The sequence below is a fragment of the Lycium ferocissimum genome, chromosome 7, assembly GCF_029784015.1.
Source record: "Lycium ferocissimum isolate CSIRO_LF1 chromosome 7, AGI_CSIRO_Lferr_CH_V1, whole genome shotgun sequence".
Taxonomy (NCBI): Eukaryota; Viridiplantae; Streptophyta; class Magnoliopsida; order Solanales; family Solanaceae; genus Lycium; species Lycium ferocissimum.
The window spans coordinates 50,442,308-50,466,176 of NC_081348.1; the positions used below are offsets into that span (position 1 = coordinate 50,442,308).

General features: G+C 38.1%; 1 protein-coding gene across 1 annotated transcript; it reads right to left on the reverse strand.

Annotated features, from left to right (window-relative positions):
• Nucleotides 1-9,948: 9,948 nt before the first annotated feature.
• Nucleotides 9,949-21,906, reverse strand: LOC132065566 (abscisic-aldehyde oxidase-like). Its single transcript, XM_059459010.1, has 11 exons — nt 21,681-21,906; nt 21,309-21,545; nt 14,878-16,542; nt 13,733-13,992; nt 13,420-13,629; nt 13,059-13,277; nt 11,945-12,910; nt 11,560-11,655; nt 11,301-11,399; nt 10,948-11,137; nt 9,949-10,525 (listed from the first exon to the last, which is right to left on the reverse strand). The coding sequence occupies exons 2-11, from the start codon at nt 21,454-21,456 to the stop codon at nt 10,302-10,304; spliced, it is 4,077 nt and encodes a 1,358-aa protein (XP_059314993.1). The 5' UTR covers nt 21,457-21,545; nt 21,681-21,906; the 3' UTR covers nt 9,949-10,301.
• Between the last annotated feature and the right edge of the window lie 1,963 nt (nt 21,907-23,869).

The following is a 23,869-nucleotide window of genomic DNA, read 5'->3' on the forward strand; positions in this document are numbered from 1 at the left end:
ACGTGTTGCACTCTTTTCCTTAGTACGGTTTTGTCCCAAAATGGGTTTTCCAACAAGGTTTTTAATGAGGCAACAAGCACAACGTGTTACTAGAAGGAGACGAGGACAAATACCTGGAAACTCGGGGCAACACCCTACGAGTGGGGATTTGATAGTGCTTATCCGACTTCGCAGTTCGGATAAGCACTAGGGGGCTACTATACCTACATCAAGGTTTACCCCGGTTAGTTGGAAACGGAAGAGTTCAACAAAGAACACCGTTGGGTCCTCGTAAACCGGACCTCCGGTATTAGGTTCCGATGTAAAGACCAAACGATCAAGAACGAATCGTGTCCACTTAATATTTGCTACGAAAAAACCAAAATCGGACCTTCTGTATTAGGTTTTGATGTAAGGACCAAACGATCAGAACGAATCGTGTCCACTTAGAATTTGCTACGGCAAAAAACAGAAGGAAACGGATAAAGCCCTCATATCATGTACAAATACTTAGAGATTATTGAAAAAATCAAATTATTACATTTCGGATATGTCTTCTTGTTAAAGCACATTACCCCAAAAATCGGGCATCATTTTATCCATATACCCAACTTCGGGCACTACAGTTGAAATTCGACAAAGGCAACAAGGTCACATTAAACTGAGCCAAAATCTTAACACCCCGAACGGGGACCGCTACATCGAAATTGGTAGGCGAGATTCGGTGTCCGAACCTAATCTAAGATAAACGAATAGCCAAAGAATATTGGCCCTAAAAATGCCTAACGTGATTCGGAGACGTCTGAATTCACAAAGCATAAATAAGACCCGTGGGCAAACCACTCGATCCAGTTCTCGGACAAAACATACCGGGTGAAGTTAAAAGCCAATGTATAAGGCACAATCCGGAAAAATGACTCTGAAATCTCTGCCTGTCCTCGTAACGGACCGGCAGTTCGGACAAAAGTCATAACAAACATTCAAGCAAAAGAATAGTCAACAAGAAAGATGCGCTTTTCATAAATGTAAATATTTTACACTTGAAATTTTGAAAAAATAAAAAGTCAAAAAAGCAAAACGAAGGCTAAATACAGGCCCTGGCCTATCCGGTATGGCTCGAACCAGAATGTTTGGACACTGTCCGCTCAGAGTCCTCGGAGTCTGAATCAAGGGCTCTTCTGGCTTCTTCCTCGGTCTTTCTAGCCTCGAGTATAAGGGTCGGGAGATCAGTAAAGCCACGCTCGGCTTTCTCGAGGGTGATCCTCCGAGACTTCCACCGTTCATGCTCTACTGCAATCGTGGAGTAAGCCTCGGCAGCTTCCACACTTCTCAGGGCTTCTGCCAAATCGGCCTCAGCCCGGGCCAGCTTCGCCACTAACTCATCCCTCTCTTCATCGAGGATTCTCTGGTATTGAGTGGCCGACTCAAGCTCGGCTTTGAGAAGGTCATTAGCCCCGACCGTCTCCTCAAGTGTGGTTTTCAGCTCGTCACATATTCGGGCCCTATCCTCAGCTTTTTGCTCAAATACCTTCATTCTCTCCTTATATTTGGCACTCTCGGATTCAAGCCGTCGATGCCTCTCGGCCATGTTCACCGCATCAGACTTGACCGAGTCGAGCTCCCCTCGGAGTTGAGAGATAATGGTTTCGAGCTCGCTAAGTTTGGAAGAAAAACGAGCGTTGTCTTGACTGAGACCAACTTTCTCCGTTTCCAGAAGCCGGTTCTTCTCGACCATCCCGGCCAGCTCATCTTTTAATCGAAGGTTCTCAGCCTTCGTTGCATCAAGCTCGGGCTGAAGGTTGGTGAGGGCGACTGCTCGGCTCAGTTCATCCTCCTTTACCTGCAAAAGGTGCTGGAACTTCTCCGTTTCCCGACCCTGGGCGTCCAGCTGGCCTCTAAGGTCGTCTACCTCTTGCTGAGCACGGATAAAGGCCTCGTTAACGAGCACCACACTCTGTAAAAGAAACGGAGAAGTTAAGCGAGAAACTAAAATTCACATCGAATTACACAAGGGTAGGCCGATAAGCTTACCCGATTTCCAGCGTGCATGCCTTCGTCAATTAGGCTCTGCCAGGGGACTCCGGCCATCTTCTTCTTATTCGAGTCTGAGACGAGGGGCCTCAAATAGCTTGCCACTCCCACCGGACGAGACAAAAAGCTGCAGTCCTCGGGGACGGTAATCACAGCCGACCTGGTCCTCCTAGGTTCCACACTTGGAGCCGGGAAAGTGCGCACTAAGCTCTCCCTTGCACCAGTTTCGGTGGACCGACTAGCTGCCCTCGTGGCTCGAGGGATGGGAAGATGTCCGAAACCCGCAGCTTCCCCGGTTGCAGGAGGTGTTTCTACAAACATATCATCGAGGTTGTCCGACCTCGGAGCAGCAGGAGAGGCCGGAATAGCAGCAGCAGCCTCGGAAGGAGCAGGTACCTCGAATGTGGTAGATTGGTCCCCGGCGGGCAATGAACCAGTATCCGTTGGAGCCTCAGTATCGGGTGTCGGCTCAGCTCTTGGTCCGGCCTCAACAGTCGAGTCAGGCCCGGATCTTCTCGACCTTTGCAGGGGAATCTCCTCAGAAGAGGCATCACCTGAAATATCAATTGTTGACACCCAATTTTGGCCCTTTGTATTTAAAAATTAACTTCTTTAGGCTTCCTAGTCATTAAATAGCACAAAATATTATTTTTATACATTTTTTAACTTTAATATAATTTATTGATGATTGTCCTTATTTTATTTTTTATCAATTTATTTTTTCATTTTAAATAATTATTTTGTTATAGTCGTTTGTATATAAACAACATGCTAATACGATTTTACTTCAATTAATTAGCAGGTCTCCTTAATTCAAATCACATTTTTTACTTTATTCATGAAATTACCTTAAATATATTTTTATACTTTATTATTTTAGTTACAATCTATTATTACATGAAAGTCGGAGGAACTAATTCTAAACACAGATAAGATTTAGCACATGGTTTTGAGAAGCCATGGTTTTGTGAAGCCCATGGTTTTGGCACATGAGTTTGGATAAAAAGTGGTTTACCTTTGCCTATATAAGGAAGGACTTCCCCTCTCATTTTTCTCACCACTTCACACTACCTCACATATATTTTTCTTCTCTCTACACTCTCCATATTTTCTTTTCATAGGAAGACTAGCAAGACTAGCATCTTCCTCCTCTTTTTTTTTTTTTTTTTTCTCTCTTCTTTTTTCATACATTGTCTTTACGCTTTTAAATACCTTGTCTTTACATTCATTATATGCATAGCCTTTATATTTTTATATACATTACATACATTGTCTTTATATTTATTCATGCATTGTCTTTATATTTATTCATGCATTTATCTTTACATTTATTCATGCATTTGTCTTTATATTTGTTCATGCATTTTGTTTATATTTATTCATACATTGTCTCTACATTTTCTTCATACATTTTCTCTACTTTTTCTTTAAATTTGCATACATTTTTTTACTCCCCTATAAATATTTTTCATACACTTGCAAGCATTTTCTTTTACCTTTTTGTCAATATCATCACATTACATGCTCATTTTTATTTTATTATTTTTTACACATTTTGTTCTTTACATTTTCTCTACATTGTCTATACATTATTTTTACATTTACATATATTTTAATTTTTTTTTATTCTTATATTTTTACATATATCGGATACATATACATGCTTACACCGTGTATACTACACCAATTCTAGGGTCAAAATAAGTTTTATCTCTCTTTTGTCAAGTTTAATAAACTTTATGTCAAATCATTTTTTTAAAGGCTTTATGTCAAATCACTTTTCAAAAACTTTATGTCATATCACTTTTCAAAAGCTTTATGTCAAATCATATTTAAAAGCTTTATGTCACATCCCTTATTTTTTGACTTTTTCAAACTTATTTAACTAACATATTTTTCTTTCATTACAATTTATTACAAATATTACACTCTTGGCCGATGAAGAAATTTTCGTCGATTTCCAAGGCCCTCCCTGCACAAAAGACGGGGTTTTATTTTAAGTTTACTTATCATTTTTTAAATTTATTAGATAGTTATTTATTCTCTTATTAACATTTTTACGGAGTGCTTATACAGGTACCCAAAAATTCATCTCGAAGACAATACTCGGAAGGAACTCGAATCATTGTTTGTATTAATTTTTCGCGCTCTTTATAATCGCATTTTAAACATAAATTCATAGAATTATAGAAATTTTATTTTTGAATGATGGGCTGATATATTTATTTGCTTGTCGCGTTATCCGTTTAATTAAAAAATTTCATTCGTTTTAAGCAAGACTTAGGCCGTCAATATTTTCATAAATAGATTAAATTGATTTGGTATAAATACTTTATTAATTAAATTCACACTTTTGGCGTTTAAGCAAAAATATTAATTCATCCTTTATTTTATATTCTTTATACACTTTTAATGCAACGTACATTTTATATTGTTCCGTGTACACCAATACATATTTAATTAAGTTAAATCCACCTTTTGACGCTAGGTAAATATTAAGTCGTCCATTAACAAATCTTTTATTCTTTAGAGGCATTACACATTTTCACTCATTTTTTATCCACAATTCCTTATATTTATTTTTTATCAATACTTTTTACAATTATTTTGTTCCTTATTCTTTTGATAGGATATTCATTAAACAAAAACTCTTTTTAATTAAACGGTAGAAACAAGTCAAATAAACTTCACTCTTATGAATAATTTCGTTATATAAAATCTTTACACCAATGAATATTCGTAAATTATTTTACATTCTTTATGCACTAATATACCTAGTTATACAATTCTTTATACATTTTAGGTTTGACATACACTCTTTTACACTTGAAATATGTTCTTTATACGTTTAATAAACATACATTCTTTTAATATACATACACGCATTACATAGACGCACATTCTTTATGTCCTTGATATATTTATTTTTACATAGTCTTACATTTTTTTTATATTCTTAATATAGTTACACATTCTTTACACTAACATATATATACACTCTTTGTACTAACATATATACTTTTATACTTACGAGGTACATTCAATTTATACTCTTTTATATATTCTTTTTTACTATACATTCTTTATGAATACTTGATATAAATGCATTTTTATATACTGTATATACTTAGGGTATTATCACCTAGTGTAGTTTTTCATAAAGTCATAACATTTTGAAAACAGGTAATAATAATGATAAACAGATAGATAATCCCCTCTAGTGTTGAGCTAAATTAAGTCTAAGGATTGCTTTGGGCAGGAGCTCGAGGGATGCTTAATACCTTCCCCTCGGGGTAAATAAAACCCTTATCTAGAATCTCATAGGTTTCGTGGACTAAAATGGAGTATACACACAACTACATATAGGTTTCCTATTTTTCCTTAAAAATTAGGTGACGACTCTAACCCTTTTAAAACCAGTTAGAAGAATCGTGAAGTTGCAAACTATATTGGACCCGTTCAAAATAGGGCGTAACATCAATGAATTCAATGGACCTTAGAGGTGTCGAGTAAAGGATTTATTCCCCACCTGTTAGCAGAGCAGGAGCGGAAGGTCTCTCCTTGGCTGAAGGAGGTGGAATGGTAGCTTCTTCCTCCGGGACAGACTCGAAGGATGGGGCCACGCCGACCCGTTGGATAATCAAATCGGGCTCTTCTTCGTCTCTCAAAGTCCGGACGACGCTCCTGGCCCTTTTCCTCAGTTTCTCCCCTTTGTCCGAGGGCTTTGTCTTTTTTGTCGGGCAGCGGCGATGATGCGGGATGACCTTGAATCGAACTCGGCGGCCGCACGCTTGCTCACCGTCGCCCCGTCCAGGATTCACCGAGCCCTCGGGTAAACCTAAATATCGAAGGGTTATGGAAAGAAGAAAAAGCGTTAAGATACGTTATATTCTAACTCAAAAGTAGTGTTACCATGATTTTGGGCAACCCATCGGCCACGCGACAGGATTCCCCATGTCAGTTCTTCGTGGGTGTGTTGGTCGAGAAGCGCCTCAACCCACTCGTTCATGTGCGGAACGGCCGGGGGTATCCAAGCCACGGCTGATGAAAAGAAAAGGGGAAGTGTAAGTACAAAGGGTTAGATGAAAGAATCCAAGAATAAATTAATGAAGGGGGAGCCGAGAAACTTACGGTTGTCGTTTCATTTTTCCGGGAAGGGCATATACTCAACCGGAATAATGTCCGTGGTCCTCACCCGGACGAAGCGCTCTAACCAGCCCCGGTCTCTGTCTTCATCCATTTTGGAAAAGATCGGATTCCGGCCTCGCTTGGCGAGCTTTATTACACCCCCCGGAATCGCCTCGGGGAATACAAGCGGATCAAATGGGTCATCGTGAATTCTTTTTTGGCGTTGTTGGCCAACAGCCGGAGGCAGGCTATGGTCCTCCATATTATTGGACTAATTTGAGCAAGGGTTACATCATAAGTCCGGCACATCTCCAATATAACTGGATCAATTGAGGGTTCGAGCTTGAGCGTGAAGGAATAGGTGTAAACATACAAGAAGCCTTCTCTATGGTCGGTAATTGATTTATTAGGACCGGGGGCGAACACTTGCACCGGACGGTTATCCCATCCACAATCAGCCCGGACCTGATCAAGTTTATCTTCGGTGATGGACGAGGGATATCGCCTTACGTCGTACCCCCTGTCCGCGACCAAGGAAGGCTTCTCAGCTTTGAATTCTTTGTTGAAGTTAGGCTTGGACGGTACTATGTCTAAAGCCATAGGCTCGGCTACGGATTTTCCCTTTGGTTGAGATACCGGCTCGGCTCCTTGAGAAGAAACCGAGGGAATGTCCTGGGAAGTGATTTCGGTGTTGGCAGACATTCGGAAGAAATGGTAAAAGAGATTGAAAATTTGATAAGGGAAAGGTTCCAAGTTAAGAAAAGAGAAACAACAATTGAAAGGGGAATTGAAAGTGACAATGGCAAGAAGCGTAGTAGTAGCGTCTTCAATTGAAAAACAAAGCTGGAAGGTTAAACAAGGTTCTTGCAAACAAAATAATAAGCAACGAATATGGGTGTTAGAGCGGTTGAATCAACGAGGAAAATAAAGATGATGAATTGAGGGTAAAAAACAGAAGTGAAGAAGTAAAAGTGAAGAAAAGAAGAGGTAAAACGTTTTATATAGGCATGGGGCCTGAGGCGGTTACAGATCCCGACCAACCGGGGGATGCCAAGTGTCCCATAATTAATGAGACGTGATTTGAAAAAACGTGCGTAACGCGGTCGCGTGTGGTCGTTTGGGTGTGACACGTGGTCGGTGGTGATGGACGTGACGAATCGTTTCGCCAAAATGAAAAGATAAGAACGAGCCTATGGAACCACCCGGTTCGTGACTCATCCACTTCCCGTTACTCCGGCAAAGCTTCGGTCAGAAAGTGGGGACTATCCGTATACAAAGTAAAAACCGATTAACGTTTGACCGGTGAGACCGGGGACCGAGAAAAGGAAGAAGACAAGCATGAGCGCTCAGACCGAGGGTATTGCATCAGTAGTGCTTGATCAGAAGAAGTCGGAGGAAAACCGTAAGGTCCGATTTATCCGGGACAAACTTCTTATCACAGCCAGTTCGATTTCTCCATGGCCGGGTTGACCATGGCCATTAGTCCGGTTTCTCCATGGCCGAGTTGATCGTGGCCGTTGGTCCGGTCAATCAGTTATTCAATTGCCACGTGTGAAGACCGTTTTGCCACCTATTACTCTCAGTCGTATGGGTGTCAGACCGTACGACCCAACCTTATCCATATTAGGGGTTCCTTTATTCTAAAAGGGCTTTATGATGTATGAAAGGCCCATAAAGAAAAACTATAAATAGGGGACACTTCCCTACTTTTAAGGGTTAGCTTTTCAGGCCTAAAATATTGTATTAGAATTTATATTGAAGCTTTTTTTCTCTCTCTATCACTCTCTCTTTCTAATTTTGGTCCGGTTTGCAATGTTAACTTCATTTAACCATATTAATCGATATAGCATATAAATATGCATATATATATATCCAGCTCAAATCCATAGTATTAACGTGTCCATCCAAATTATTAGCACGAAGATTTATAAGTCATTATAACGAATATGCTTAATTCATTCCTCATTAATCCAAATAGATTAAAGTATCCACATATCCTATACCTCATTTACAAATTCATCTTATTACCTAATTTCGGGGTAAACAGGTTTAATGTTAAATGGTAAGTTATTGATTAACAAGACAGCCAAAGGAAGCAACCCAACCGTCATTGTAATGTGCATGTATAGTCTTTATTTCCTTTTTGGCCGATTCAATGTACAAAAACTTGGTAATCACTATCTTCCTAGCACTAAATGGGAATTAAGTGCTTTTTACGTGCATGTATGTGTGCTTTGTAACCGTCAAGAAGCACAACAGTCATTTTAAGCCCCATCTTTAGCGTCCCCAATAAATAAAAAATCTTGTGATAAGCCCCGATTTCTATCGAATCATGCTTCTTGGCCTATAAATACAATAGTAGTCTTCACAAGACTTTATCTATGAATTGTGTCATAACATAGTCTTACTTTTGATAGAAACTGATATTGCTTATCTCGTTGAGATATTCAACCACGGTGGTGATCATCATCTTCATTATCAAGGTGTGAGAAAAATGAAAAATCTGAAGGCGCTAATCACTGCCATGTATTAACAAGTTGGTAGTAAAAGGCTTTCTTAGAGTTAGAGTTAAGAGTAACAAGTTGGTAGTAAAAGGATACATCATTGTTGTATCTCTTGTTTGTTTAGATGTTACTTCTCTTTGCTCCTTGTATCACTTGATAGTTCCCTTGTAGTTATTAATTACGACTGTTTATCAAAGTTGAAGAGATGTTGAATAAAGATTGGAGATAAATTACGACTGTTTATCAAAGTTGAAGAGATGTTGAATAAAGATTGGAGATAAACGTGCAACGCACGTTCACGAGAACTAGTATGTATAAACAGTGCAACTATACTAGAATACTTCTTTTTCTTTTGTTTCCCATCTAGTGTTCGGTGCTCATCTTGAGGAGTGACTAATTCTTGATTCATGTCGGAAAGTTCTACATTGAGGGACAAAATCCTCTCTATCAAACTGAATATGTAACAATATTTCCTTTTTAATTGTGATACTTTTCTAAAGATTTTTCCTAAATATGCTCCCCCTATCAAACCTAATACTTAATTATCCCTCCGTTCCACTTTATATGACAACATTTCCCTATTAGTCCATTATGAAAAAGAACGACACTCAGCTTGTTTTTCGATCTACACTTAATGAGAAGCTTTAGCTAAACAAATGCTATGAAAATATTTAAAACCACAAGTATCAAAAGTGTAATAGCCACACAAATATTATGACCAATTTACGACATTAAGTTTCAAAAGTCTTCATTTATTTTTTAAACTCTGTGCCCGTTCAACTTTTGCCACATAAATTGTTAGTATATCTGTGTTCAAAATCACAAAACCAGTATATACGAAATAATCTGGAAACAATTAAACCAGAAAATTAGAAACTTTAAACAAACATCCGAACCCACATAATTCATTGTGTATCCTTAAAGGAATTTAATCCTCTCACTGTACCCGGGGTTTTGGACTACTTCCTTGTAGCGGAACCTCAAATGCCACTAACTTCGTTGAACTCGACGAACAGAGCAATCATACGACTCTATGATATTTTTTCTTTTGAAAACAAATGCAGAGAACAGTTTTGAGGGGGAAGAATCCAGATTTCAGTGTCTAAAATTTGAGGCTAAGACCTCTGAATTTATAGACAATGAAAGGGTGAGATGGAGAGTTGCGATCCAAAAAGTGTCTTTTGGGTGCACTTTAAAAGATACATTTTCTCATTTCCATTCACACCTTAAAATCCCAACATAATTGGAACAGAGCTATCAGAGTAGTAACTTGAAATTGATCTCTTAAATAAAAAAATAAATAAACTTTGCCAAATGTAGCTTCTTCACTTACATAACAATTCTCTCTTTATTTCTCTATTAAGCATCCATAATTCAGTTCAATACCTCATCATTTTTGCTGCTATACGAATAAATTTTCAATGAGGTTGATACAGACAGAATAACCAAAAAAAAAAAAACTTTAAATAACACAGTTTCTATAAACAGAACAAATCAAATTCTTTAAGAAAATTTAAAGAAAAACAAGTATTCAGTATCTATGCTGCTCGGACTCTTCCAAAATGCCCTCGGGTGCATGTCGGAACCAACACGGATGTGGAAACATTTTGGAGCATCCGAGCAACTAGTTCAGTATCATTTGAGACATGTTGAGCACCTTTAGTTAGATTTCTGAGCCAGCAAACTTTCCAAGAATTTCTCCACATAATTCAGGCCACACTGTGTCTTCACAACGGGTAATACGGCAGGTACTTCCAGATAGAATTCTGAAACGGACCCATCGAGCTTGCCCCAAAGTTTGAGCTGCTCTCGTGCTGCTTTAACGGCTGCTCTTGTTGCACAATGGACTGAAGCTGCTAGAAGCAGCGGCGGTTCACCAGATGCTGCAAAAAAGTAATCATGTTAAAACGGTCTGTATGAACAGAGGCAGAGGCTGATGAGGATTTGAAGTTTATGTGTTTAAGTTAAAATATAATAATAATTGGATTCACAGTAAACTATTTTTGGATATTTAGTGGATTTCTTAATTTATATATACAGGGGCTGGACCGAAGTTACTGGATCCTCGTAAACTTATGAATGAATATACATATGCCATATCGATCCAAAGTGAGATACAATGATTCGATTTGCAACATTTTCCGCTCAACCAAGTGAAGAATGAGTTAAAAGACTATCCACGACTTTCACAGTTATGAAAGTTAAAAGACTGTCCACGATGTTCACAGTTATGAACGAACAAGCAAAGAACTTGGAAAACTTGTTGACAGCAGGGACAGGAAAGGAAACGAAGAAAGAGTAATACCTTTAGACGAGAGAATACGTTTTTCATGATGTCCGCTATTAACCACATGAACATTGAAATTCTGGGGTATGGTGTCAATTGTCGGGATCTTGTATGCCCAAGTGCTGTTCGAGACCATTAAGCCGTCTTCGTTTGTAAGATATTCTTCGTGCATGAAAAATCCGATTCCTTGTACGAAAGCTCCTTCAATCTGCAAGGAAAAGAGAAGACATTTTCCACTATTTAGAACAATCTTGTAATCAAGAATTAGATAGTTTCGAAGTTTGAATAACAGCTCAAATGCATGATGCACCTCTAATTATATAAGCAAATTCTAATTACAAAATCTCAAAATCTACGATAAAGGGAAATACCTGTCCCATATCAACGGCTGGATTCAAACTCTGCCCGCAGTCATAAATAAGATCCGACTGCAAAATTGTTGTCTGTCCAGTCAGAATATCAATCTCCACCTGCAAAAAGAGCACTATTGTTACATAGCCATATGAAATTGCAGCAGAAGATATATTGGGCTGCAAAATGGTCCATAATCCTTGAAGCAGACTGAAGCGGGGAACGTTACCAAGACATGGATGACGGAACCAGAAAAAGTGACAGAAACAACAAGTTTACCTCACTGACAGCAGCGCCAAAGTTCAAGTAACTCATGGAACCGGATTCTGGTACATAATAAGAATTTGCTGCTAAGTTTACTGACTGCATTTGTGCCTGCAAAACAAGGGGCGTGTGGGAGAGAAGTGCAAACTCAGATATTTAATAAACGAGAAAGATTGGCTAATCAACTTAAATTAACAAATAGTTCCCAAATTGCATGTATGTGATTGGTCCACTTATCGTTCCAAGCTATATACATGCAATTAGTTACTTTTAAGTGAATCACTTTGTTATGTCTTCAAATTGAATTCAAGACTAGACATTTCATAATGAATGACCCTGAGATTGCGGAGTTGAATGTCGGAAAAAATGGAGGAGGTGGTCATATAGTGGGAAAACAAACCTGGCGAATCAGTGTTGGCCAATCAACAGAACCATTTTGTTCCTGCAACTGTTTCTTCAGAGGGGTCAATCTTTCAACTAAGACATTACAGCAAAGTCTAACAGCTTCACAGCTTGATTCCGACGTAGTGCTACCTGCCGTAAACCCGCCTTGCACTACGCTTAAGGTGTCTGCTTGCACGACTCGTACTTTCTCGACAAGGTCTTCAGCCCAACTACTCTCAATTAAACCAAGAGCATAGGCAGTCATCTGTTTAACCTTTGTCCACAGGCCTTGGCCAATTTCAATCCCTCCAACCTCTACAACAATTGATCCGTCTTGCAAAATACTGACTTTTCCCGGGGTAGGTCGTTGCATAGCTTCATACACAATTGGCACTCGAGAAATACCCCTTTTCTTCCATGTATTTTTTTGGTTAAACTGTTCTACCATCTTGCTTCTTTGGGAAAAGCTCGAGGATGCAGCCAACTTCTCCATGATACTAGGCAATGTATATTCTCCTACTTCTGTTACAATGTTATCATAGAAAAAATTAAGACTTTCAATTGTATGAACATTTTTATTTCTCACACAGTCCACCTCCATCGATAGTAAACTCGATACGTGCTCCATTATAGCTTCGGCAATATAAGATCCTTGGACCTCACCAGGGGCACGCATAGCTGATTTGCTGGTAAGGTTCGTCTTGCATACTTTCACATCAAAAGATAAGGCACCCCAGTCATATTTTTTCAGTGCTTTAATCACATTTGATGGTAGGATAGGGCTTATATCTTCCGAGATACCGGCATTTATCAATATATCAAGATGCAATGCTGTAATCTTTCCGCTTGACTTAAATCCTACACTGTACGTTACTTTCATCGGGTGTCGACCTCCTGTCATTATCATGTCAGCGTTCCGGTTGACATATATCCTGACAGGTCGTCTTAACTTGTATGCTGCAAGTGCACAGGCTGTGGAGACCTAAAATCATACATAAACTTTGACATCAGAGTCGGAAAAGTTTACGAAGTAACACTAGAAGATAAACTAATAATGTTCCAAAATGTAACCATGCAGATTGTAAGTTCCCTATTATTATTACAACGTATTTTTTTTTCAATATACTCACAGGCATTGCTCTGACTGCCTTGCCCCCAAAGCCACCTCCAACCCGTCTAGTAATTACACGGATATTGTGTTGAGGAACACCAAGACAACTGGCAATAACCTGATGCGCATTTTCAGGGCACTGGCTTGAAGTATAAACAACCATGCAGTTGTCTTCATCTGGAATTGCAAGGGCGGCCTGTGTTTCCATATAAAAATAGTACTCGGAACCGAGCCTTATCTGAAAATGATTAATAAAAGAGCTGATCAGTAATAAATTTGAACCTTTAGCATACATCTACGGTTAGCGTTAGACATGCTAGATCACCATCCAGGAAACAAAATTCAGGAAACGAACGGAACAGTAGAGAAATCGAAAGTACCTCAGCAGAGAGAATCTTGTGATCAGCTTCAGCCATTCCTTCTGAGAAATTGCCGACCTGTTTTGGATATAGAAATGGTGGGATTTGGATAAAGCTAGATTTCTCAACAGCTTCCTCAACGGTTAAAATGGGTGAATCTATATTTGCAGTGTCGTATTCAAGAAGGGCCGTTCTTGCAGCCACATCAGCAGACCTCTGACTGTCAGCAACCTGTGTCATTCGACCACCATATCGAATAACGTAAACAAATAGTTCAAAATTCCTCTGGATTGAAGTGTATTAAGAATTAATAAGGAAACTTGAAGTGACTCACCACAACTGCAATTCTTTCGCCAGCGCATCGGGCGAGGTCGTCTGCAAATAAGGGCTCGGGACCAAAGAGTAACATAGCTCCTACGTTTGCCCCTCCACTTGGGATATCTTTATAAGTAATAATGTCGGCGACTCCTTCTGTTAACTGATTAGACTCAAGCTGGATTCCCTTTACAGCAGCTAATGGTTTTGTACTGTAGATAAACGCTCCATGCAGGCAGTTTGGTGGTGATGGAATGTCATCTACGTAAACAGCTTCACCTGCAATAGTATAAAAACCAGCACATTTGAAGTCTGGAATGTAGCAGACATTGTTGGAAAAGTATTGGTGATGATCACATTAATAAGAACAAATAAGAGACAAATAAAATATAGTAGTAACAATAAAGATAAGATGGAGTTGAAATTGAAAAACCCGGTTCAAGGCACGCTATTGATGGCATTGTCTTCAGAGTAGATTTCCGTCGCTACCCCGGTGCAAATAGCAAAGTGACGTTCTACCCCCAAGATACAACGAACCACTCAGGAATCATCTAATGTGCACTCAAATAGAAGTTCCGGAGAACCCTTTTGATATCTCGACGCTTTAAGTACTAGGAACTCAGAATAAGAAGAAAAACGGACTCTTGAAGAGAATGCAATTATAGAGAGCCTAAAGATCTAGATCTGCAATGGGATTGTATTTATATAAAGTGAAACACACCTCTTCATGAACAGATGTATCCGTTACACCTTTTCACAATGAATAGGTGTATCCTTTAAAGAATAGGTACCACCTTTTCATAATAAATTGTGTCTTGTCAAAGGTGCTTTTAAATTTTGAATCACACCTAAAATTATTCCAACAAAGTTATCATTAAAATGATATGCAGATAAACTATATGTGTTAGAAAAATTAAAGCATGGCAAGAGGAATACGTGAAAACGAGGGCAACAAAAAGGAAGAAGAAATGACCAAAACAACTGATCTAGAAAAATACTGAACTTGTCCAAATCCACTTATATCTCAGGAACTTCAAAACAAAATGATTGTAATAATCCTAGGCATAGGTGTACCTTGTCCATAACCATTTATATCTCAAAAAGACAGCAGCGTCAAAGCCAGAAAAAGGGTATGAAAGAAAGTATTAAAAGGAGAGAACGAACCCGCAGCTTGCATGGCAGCTCCAACCTTCTTCATCGGTTTACCTACTGGACAGTACTCGGTACTTGATTCCACAACCTGCTTAGCAGAAGACAGTAGTGTTTGTTTTCTTTCCTGACTGATGCAACCATCCTTACTACTACTGGAAACTTTCTCAACCGAGATGTCATTAATTCCAGCGAGTAAACCACCAGAAATAGCAGAATGAACATCAGTGAAGGGATAAAGAAACTCGAAAACATAACAGACGACCAAACTTGATCTGTACTCCGGGTGTAAAGTGCCATCTTCCGGTACCACTTCTAGTTTGACTAATTTAAGTGCTTCATATAAAACATGTACGTTTAATATCTTCCCGGTTAGATATTCCTCCACCTTTTTAGCCCTTGTTGCATGTTTTGTGCCATAAGCACCAAACGCCAACTTGATATTGTTTATCAGGACGTCATTCTGGCAGAGAGAAACATCAGCCTGGAAAGCAGCATTTACATATGCCAAAGCATTCCCGTGAGGTCGTGGAGCAGCTCGATAAGTTTCAAACAAAAATTTAGAATTTAAATCTTTCTTAAATGGGACTGAAACACTAAGAAGCACAGTCCTCGATTCTAGTGGTGGTCTCCATAATAATTCCTCCCATGTGAGCTTTTCAAGTCCATGACTGGTCATCAAGCTAACGCTAGCACAAAGCCCGAGAAATAATGTAGCAATATCTGAAGGAAAACCGTTCTTCTGTGCCATAACCAAATTTCCTCCCACGCTAGCAGAGTTTCTGACAAACGGTGTAGCGATCTTCTCGATGTGGTAAGCTAGCTTTTGGGACACCAACTTCCCATATGAACCCAAATCGACTTTGTTTTCGTCTTTCAAGAACGAAATGAGTTTAGAGATAGTCACAGTTGCTCCGACTTCAATGCCAGTCTGATCACTTTTGATGATTGAGAGTTCAGGAATGTACCTGAGATCAACATAATGATCATATCGCTGAGTTTCCTTATAATAACCCGTGCCGGTATTACCAACGACTAGTTTAAAACTTGCACCGTTTTCCGTCACATAGGAGTTCAACAAGCTCCGTAGCTCCTCAATGGAAACAGGACTGTACCAAGGGTACTTTGAGGAGTCCAAATTCGTGGCTGATTCACTTTTCAGGAACTCGGGATATGTACAAAAATTCTTGGTTGGATAATAGGGAGGTAATTTACTTACTTTCAGTTCCTTGGAATCTCCCTTTTTCCAAAAAGAATTGAACCCCAAATCCTCTATATCAATATCAGCAGCAAAAGTCTTGCAGGCATCAGCAATGGGACGGTATCCAGTGCACCGACAAAGGTTCCCCGCTATGGCCTTTTCAGCTTCGGATGAAGTAAGCTTAGAGAATCCTGGTGGAGGATCCGGCTTGTTTCCTTTTTCAGCATTGACAAGAGCTGAGAAAAATGACATACACATGCCGGGAGTGCAAAAGCCGCATTGAGAAGCATGGAAACCGGCGAATCTTTCATGAATAGAGTGGAAACCGTCTCTGGTGTTCCCAAGGCCTTCACTAGTAGTAATTGAACAACCATTTAAACTGCAAAGAAGTGTAAGGCACGAACTCACGCTAAAATCTTCGACCTTTTTAAGCTTCGAATCATACTTCGATACAAGAACAACACAAGCCCCACAACCACCTGTAACCATAAAAATAAGCAAATACTTGTGAAAGGGGCATACTTGAGGCTAACGGAATAACAGAATCAGAACCAGATTAAAGATGGAAGGTGAACAAATGATACACCTCTAAAAGTCTTATGAAGCAAAAAGGATTTCTATTTAGGGTGTGTTCGGTATGGCGGAAAAAGTGTTCTTGGAAAATAAGTGAATTTCTACTTGTTTTCTCATGTTCGTTTGGATAGTGGAAAATAAGTGAATTTCTTATTTATTTTCTCATATTCGTTTGATTGGTAGAAAATATTTTTCGGAAAATACCCACCCAAGCCCCACGAACTCCCCCCCCTAATGGCAACCCCCCCCCCCCCTCACGCGCGGACCCATACCACACGAACCTCCACACCCACCCACCCACCCCCCCCCCCTAAAAAAAAAAAATTGAAGTTTTTAATTTTCAAATTTTCTTTTCTGGGGTTTCTACACCATCACATCCCCCCTCCCAAAAAAAAAAAATCTTAAAAAAAGTTTTAAAAGTTACTTTTTTAGAATTTTTACACCACCCACCCTCCCGACACCCCACCACCCCCTCCAAAAATTTTAATTTTTAACCATGCAAACTTTCAACTTTTATAATTTTTTTATAAAGGTAAAATTAAATATGAAGTAGAAAATTTGGGAGGGGGTAGGGGGTCTGGTGTAGAGAATCAAAAAAAGAAACTTTCAAAGCTTTGAAAAAAAAAATTGGAGGGGGTGGTGGGATGTCGTGAGAGGGGGAGGGGGGGCGCGGTCGTGGGGGTGGTGGGGTGAAAAATAAAAATAAAAAAGAAACCTTTTTTTAATAAAAAAGGAAAAAAAAATTGGGGGGGGGGGGGGAGAGGGATGTGGTGGTGTAGAAAACCCAAAAGAAAAATTAATTTTTTTTTTTTTGGGTGGGTGGTGCATGGGTTGCAGGAGTGGTTGGGGGTTGGGATGGGGGGGGGGTGGATGGGTGATGCATGGGTTGCGGCAGTGGTTGGGGGTTGGTAGTTAGGGGTTGGGTGGTTAGTGAAATGTCACTTGTGAACTTGTTTTTCCTAGTTTAATTAGAGAAGTCATTTTCCCATTTTGAAGGAATTTGTTTTCCTAAGGAAAATGTTTTCCAAAATTTTTGACCAAAGAAATATGAGAAAATTTGAAAACATTTTACGGAAAATGTTTTCCTCAATACCGAACACACCCCTAGTCTAAATCAGCAACAAGGAACTAAAAATCTCATTTAACATGTAATCTATGTTGAAAAACTACAGAAGTTAGCCATTTTATTTCATTGTATCAGGAAAGTAATTCTACACTCGGAAGCTGCAGTAGTTAGCCGAGTATGTAAATCAGTTCCATATGGTGAAACCTTAAACTCCTTGTTGTTTTGATTAATAACCTTTAACTCTTTAAGATTTAGATTAATCGAAAATAAAGGACATATTACTTAAAGAACCGATTGAACAACTCCTAATTAACCATAAGAAAGAGAGGAAAAGGAATTACATAAAGTAGTTTAGGAATTACATAAAGTAGTTTAGTATGAAACTAAAAACTCCATTTACTTTATGGATGTGTTCGGTATTAAGGAAAGTGTTTTTCACTGAAAATGTTTTCCTGAAAAATGTGTTCTTAAAAAATAGGTGTATTCTATCTCACGTTTGGTTGGGTAGTGGAAAATAATTTCTCACTTATTTTCCCATTTCGATCGGTTGGTCAGTAGAAAATATTTTTTTGGAAAAGACCACCCATGCCCCACTAACCCCACCACCTCATACCACACCAACCACCACACCCTCCCCACCTCCACCAGCCACCCACGCACCCCAAGCACCCACCCTCCACCCCCACTCTCCAACCACTTCATTTTCACCCACCCCTACCCCACCCCACTCTAGCCAACCCTCCCACTCACCAACCCCTCCCAAATTTTCAATTTCATATATTTTATTTAACTTTTATAAAAAATTCTTATCCACCCCACCACCACCCTCAGGCCCACCCCCCAACTACAACCTACCCCCACACCAAATTTAACCACACAAACTTTTCAGTTTTGTAAATTTTTTATGAGGATAAAATTAGATATAAACTTTTCTTTTAAAAGAAATTATTTTTGTTGGAGGGGGTGTTGGGCCCGGGGGTGGGGGAGGGGGTAGTAGAAAACCAAAATTATTTAAAAAAAAAAACTTTTTCTTTTAAAAAAAAGAATTAATTTTTTTTTTGGGGGAGGGGGGTGGGTCCCACGGGAGGGCAGGGCCGATGGGTGGTGTAGAAAAATAAATTTAAGAACTTAAAAAAAAATGGGGGTGGGGGAGGGTGGTGGAGGGGTGGGTTGGCGTGGGGGTGGGGTGGGGAGGTGGGTTGGCGTGGGGGTGGGGTGGGGAGGGTGAGTGGGCGTGAGGGTGGGTGCGTGGGGTTGTGGGAGTTTTTGGGTTTGGTGGTTGGGGGTGGGTTGGGTGGTGGTAGGGTGGTTAGTGAAATGTCAATTGTTGACTTATTTTCCTTATTTTGATTAGAGAAGTCATTTTCTTCATTTTTGAGGAGCTTATTTTCCAAAAGAAAATATTTTTCAAAAAATTTGACCAAACGAACATGAGAAAAATGAAAAACATTTTCCGGAAAATATTTTCCTTCCTAGTTCCTACAGAACACAACCTATATGGAAAAAGAGAATAAAAAGCTTGCAACCCACGATATAAAAGAAACCAATTCATGTGAACGGACGATGTCATTGCATGAAAAAACTTCAAGCATCTAGTGTCCGGAATCCAATGGCTTGATTAATCCATCGGAAAAGGGTCAAATATACCCCTGTACTATTGGAAAAGGGCTAAATATACCCCTCATTATACTTTGGGTCCAAATATACCTCTGTCGTTATACTTTAGGAGCAAATATACCCCTCCCCCATTAAATTGTCCAAAGTGGACTTTTGCTCACATGTGGCATTGACATTTTTGGTGAGGTGGACGCCACGTGGCATTACCACCTCACATCCCCAACTCATTTTACTTCGTCCAGTCACCTTCTTCTTTCACCACTATTGCAGCATATTTGTTACCCAAAAAAAAAAAAATGCATATTCATATAAGCTTTTTTCTAGTGGCAGTGGAGTACAATCTTAATTTGGTGGATTTGCTTCATTTCTATTCGCTATTTAATACCAATTGTTACAAAGTTTCCAGGTTTGATTAATTGTGTCATATCTAGTGATTTTGCAATCAAATTGCTTAGATTTAAAAAAAGAATTAGAAGTATGAAGATCAAAGTTTTTTCTTACTTCTTCAAAGAATGAATTAAGAAGCAATGATGATTATACTTTTGTTGCCAAAACGGCAGTGTGGATACTCCCAAACCCAATTTTTACCGTCTACCGACCCGAAAAGTCCTCTGAAATCCACCAAAATTGAAGAAGAAGAAGAAGAAGAAGAGCAACCAACAAAACAAAAGCCACTATCCACTTTAACCCTAACATTACCAAAGGTAAAAGAAGAAGAGGAGGAAAAACAAGGAGATGTGACTACATTGCCCTTGTCGACACCTACAACAGCAGCGAAGGAAAATGTGTCTTCTAGCAGCAAGAAGGCAAAATCGAAGAAGAAGGTGACTGCCTGACTGGACGAAGTAAAATGAGTTGGGGATGTGAGGTGGCAATGCCACATGGTGTCCACCTCACCAAAATGTCAATGCCACATGTGAGCAAAAGTCCACTTTGGACAATTTAACGGGGGAGGGGTATATTTGCACCTAAAGTATAACGACAGGGGTATATTTGGACCCAAAGTATAACGAGGGGTATATTTAGCCTTTTTCCGATAGTACAGGGGTATATTTGACCCTTTTCCGTTAATCCATTATAGCACTGTGTCTTGAAAGGGATCTCATTCTCAAGATTCGAACCCGAGACATTTAGTTAAGGGTGAAAGAACTTTTACCATCCCACCACAACCTTCCGTGGTCAGAATAAGAAATCTAATCATGGACAGAAGTCAAACCCAGTGCAGAAGAAAGAAAGCGCCCTAAAGAAATTCCTAATTCCTAATTAGTTGACATAAACTTTCTGCAGGATGATTGGTGAATCAGAAAAGTACAGTAGAAGTCAAATTTCCAAGAAAAGCACAGAAGCAAAGCAAAGGGAGGATTTTCCATAAGAATACCAATTTAAGTATCTACAGCTTTAATATTCCCTATGTACTAGTACCAAAACAAATAGATAGTATAGAACCATCAGATTTCAATTTCAAATTCCAGTGGAGACAAAAACACTTGGTGATTTTTTCTGTTATGAATGGGTCTGGACAAGTATTGACAAAACAACCCAACACCGAATTAAGTGGCTATATTTGGGATCCGGTTGATAAATAGCGATTTATGGAAACAAATTAGGCTTATGTGTATTATGTTGCAACTTGCAAAGTCTGTGTCTCTCATCCCCCTTTCTTTGATCCTAGTTTCTCATCTCCTTCTTCTCTAGTATCCCTTACTTTCAGTACTTCAATTGTAATTCTATTATTCAAGTATCAGTTTGATTACTAGCTATTATAATTGCATCAGTTCCTATGTCGGTTACTGTTTCATTGGCGTTTGTTACATTTTCCTATCTGTCCAGCCTTAACGCACAGAGTTATCTGATACCGGTACCTGATGAGAGGTAGCTGATACCATGAAATTAGTTGAGGTGCATGCAAACTGGTGGGACATTACGGTTATTAAAACATATAGTATACCAGTAACAGAATGGTAAAACAAAAAAAAAAAGGAGAATTACCTTCACCACAACCAAGTTTTGGACTCTTGAAACAAGTGCCAGAGCGCAAGAACTGAAGCAAAGTTGTAGAAGGATCAATACATGGCAACTCAAACCTCTCTCCATTAACTGCAAAAACCAAACTCCCTTTTTTCTGTCTTTCCTCCATTTATATAACAAGATTCTTTGGCTGGCTCAAACAGTGAAACAGATAACTTTCACGCTGACCCTTTATCAACAATCTTGTCGATTCTTTGGCTGGCTCAAACAGTGAAACAGATAACTTTCACGCTGACCCTTTATCAACAATCTTGTCGATTCTTTGGCTGGCTCAAACAGTGAAACAGATAACTTTCACGCTGACCCTTTATCAACAATCTTGTCTTCTTCTACTTTTTTTCACTGACTCAGCTGAAAAAACATCAGAACTGAAAAAATGTTGTCTTTGTCTACTTTTTGAGCTGAAAAAATGTCAAAACTGAAAGAAAAAGCTTTATGGTACACATGCAAAATGGTCAACATACAACATATATAATAGATTAATTCGCCACGTTCTTGCATATATCATTATTGGTTAAATTATAAAGACTTCTGAGCTTCCATGTAGTCCATTACTTCAGAAAATTATAAGCTAAGAGGATTTGATATATAGGTACAGCCATTATTTTTTGAGGCCATTATTTTTTGTACTTTTTTAATTTGTGTTGACTTTTAGAGAATATATATATTGATGACACACTAGCATTGAGAAACTGCCACGTAAGTATTGTGTTCTGAGGAAAAGAACTATTCCCTCCGTGTGACACTTTTTGCCTGCAGAGTTCAAACCAACATGAATAAGGATAATTTTAAATTTTGTGATCCTAAATTAAAAATATATAAAATTTACAAAAATCCTCTTAAATCTTGTAATATTATATATTTCAAATAAGATATTGAAATTAAAAATTATTGGATATAAAAATTGCTACATCCATTTTAATTTAAGTGTCTTAGTTTGTCTGGACACAGAGTTTAAAAAATAAAACGAGATTTCTGAATCTTGTGATCTTAAATTAAAGATGTATGTTAATCCTTTAATCTTGTGGTCTTAAACTAATCTTGGAACTGGAAACTTACTAAATATAAAAAGAGACACTCTTTTTTTGGCTAGACCAAAAAAAAAAGTCACACACTTAAATTGAAACGGAGAAAGTAAAATCTTTTTAAAATAAATTAAAAAAATACGTTCCGATAAGAAAGAAACATGTCAGAGAGATTTCGTATGACTTTTATGCAAATTCAAAAATTATGTATAATATTAACTTAAAAAAGTTATAGTGCTTGTTTGGATGATTGTTACATATTGTTATATCATGTTGTATTATATACTTCGATGAACATATAACATCTTGATAGAAGTATTATTTTTCATTGATACAATATCACGTATTAGAAACTTAAAGAATAAAGTTAATATTATAAATAAGAAAGGATATGGGTAGAGTTATTATAAAACAAATTAGAATTATTAAATTGTAAAAAAAATATGATGATGATGCCGTCATTACATAAAAAGTTTGATGTCTCAATCCATTCCAAGGGCATGTGATGGTTACCCAACGAACGTAGCACTGTTCATAAATCATAACCGTTCCTAATTTCATCTAATAAGTCTACTTTTTTTTTTTTTTTGGGAAAGCTATGCTCAATGTTCACTAGAAGAAAATATTTATGCCACGTGGTCCCAATTTTGAGTACTTGGTTTAGTACATATTTATGTATAAATGTCTTTTATACATTAATATACACTTTTATATGATTTATAATATAATGTTTTCCCAGATATAATTTTGTATATTGGGCTACGTGGTGTAATATTTTATGTTGGGTCAGATATTTTTTAAATTCCCCCCCCCCCCCTTTTTTTTTGGTCATAGAAGTCTCTATACAACAAACGATAAATGAATACATCCTGAAAGTTATTGTAACTTCAGTATAGGGGTATCAAATGGCGGGCTCGGGCTGAATTTAAGATGGATTAACATATATTGCGCGGATCATTAACTAAGGTTACTTGAATTGAGATGAGCTGGGTCAAAATTGGTAAAATAATGGATCACAGCTCAACTTGATAATTCTTACCAAGTTTTAATTTGTTCAATTTTTTTTATAATTTATTTAATTACCTAATTGATTTTTGTTCTTTATTAATTGAAATTATATAACATATCAAACAAAATAAAAAATTTAAAAAATTTAATAAGGTTTTCATGGGTCAACAAGTAATAACTTTATCCAAAACTAAGGAAAAAGCTAAAAATATCATGAATCATTACTTACTATGTACACAATAACATCAATTAACCTTAGTTCAAATACACATTTTTTCATTAATAAGAAAATAAGCATAATGCAATTAGCAATCAATCCTTGGGACCTTGATATAATTAAGCCTCTGCTTATATTAGAGCAGCCAATAGCTTTGATTTTATTTGTAGTCTAAGGCTCCTCTTAAGTAGGTAGCCTATTAATTTTGACAATCGTAGATACATATTGAATAGCTCACATTTATTGATTTTTCTTGATATTGTAAGCCTATG

What these genes read in the sequence shown, in the direction of transcription:
- LOC132065566 (XM_059459010.1), bottom strand. Translation starts at nt 21,456, where the DNA reads ATGGAGGAAAGACAGAAAAAAGGGAGTTTGGTTTTTGCAGTTAATGGA. An exon ending in AAAACTTGGTTGTGGTGAAG is followed by an intron (nt 16,543 to 21,308) that starts GTAATTCTCCTT and finishes TTATGGTTACAG; the next exon opens with GTGGTTGTGGGGCTTGTGTT. An exon ending in GCGAAAGAATTGCAGTTGTG is followed by an intron (nt 13,630 to 13,732) that starts GTGAGTCACTTC and finishes CGAATGACACAG; the next exon opens with GTTGCTGACAGTCAGAGGTC.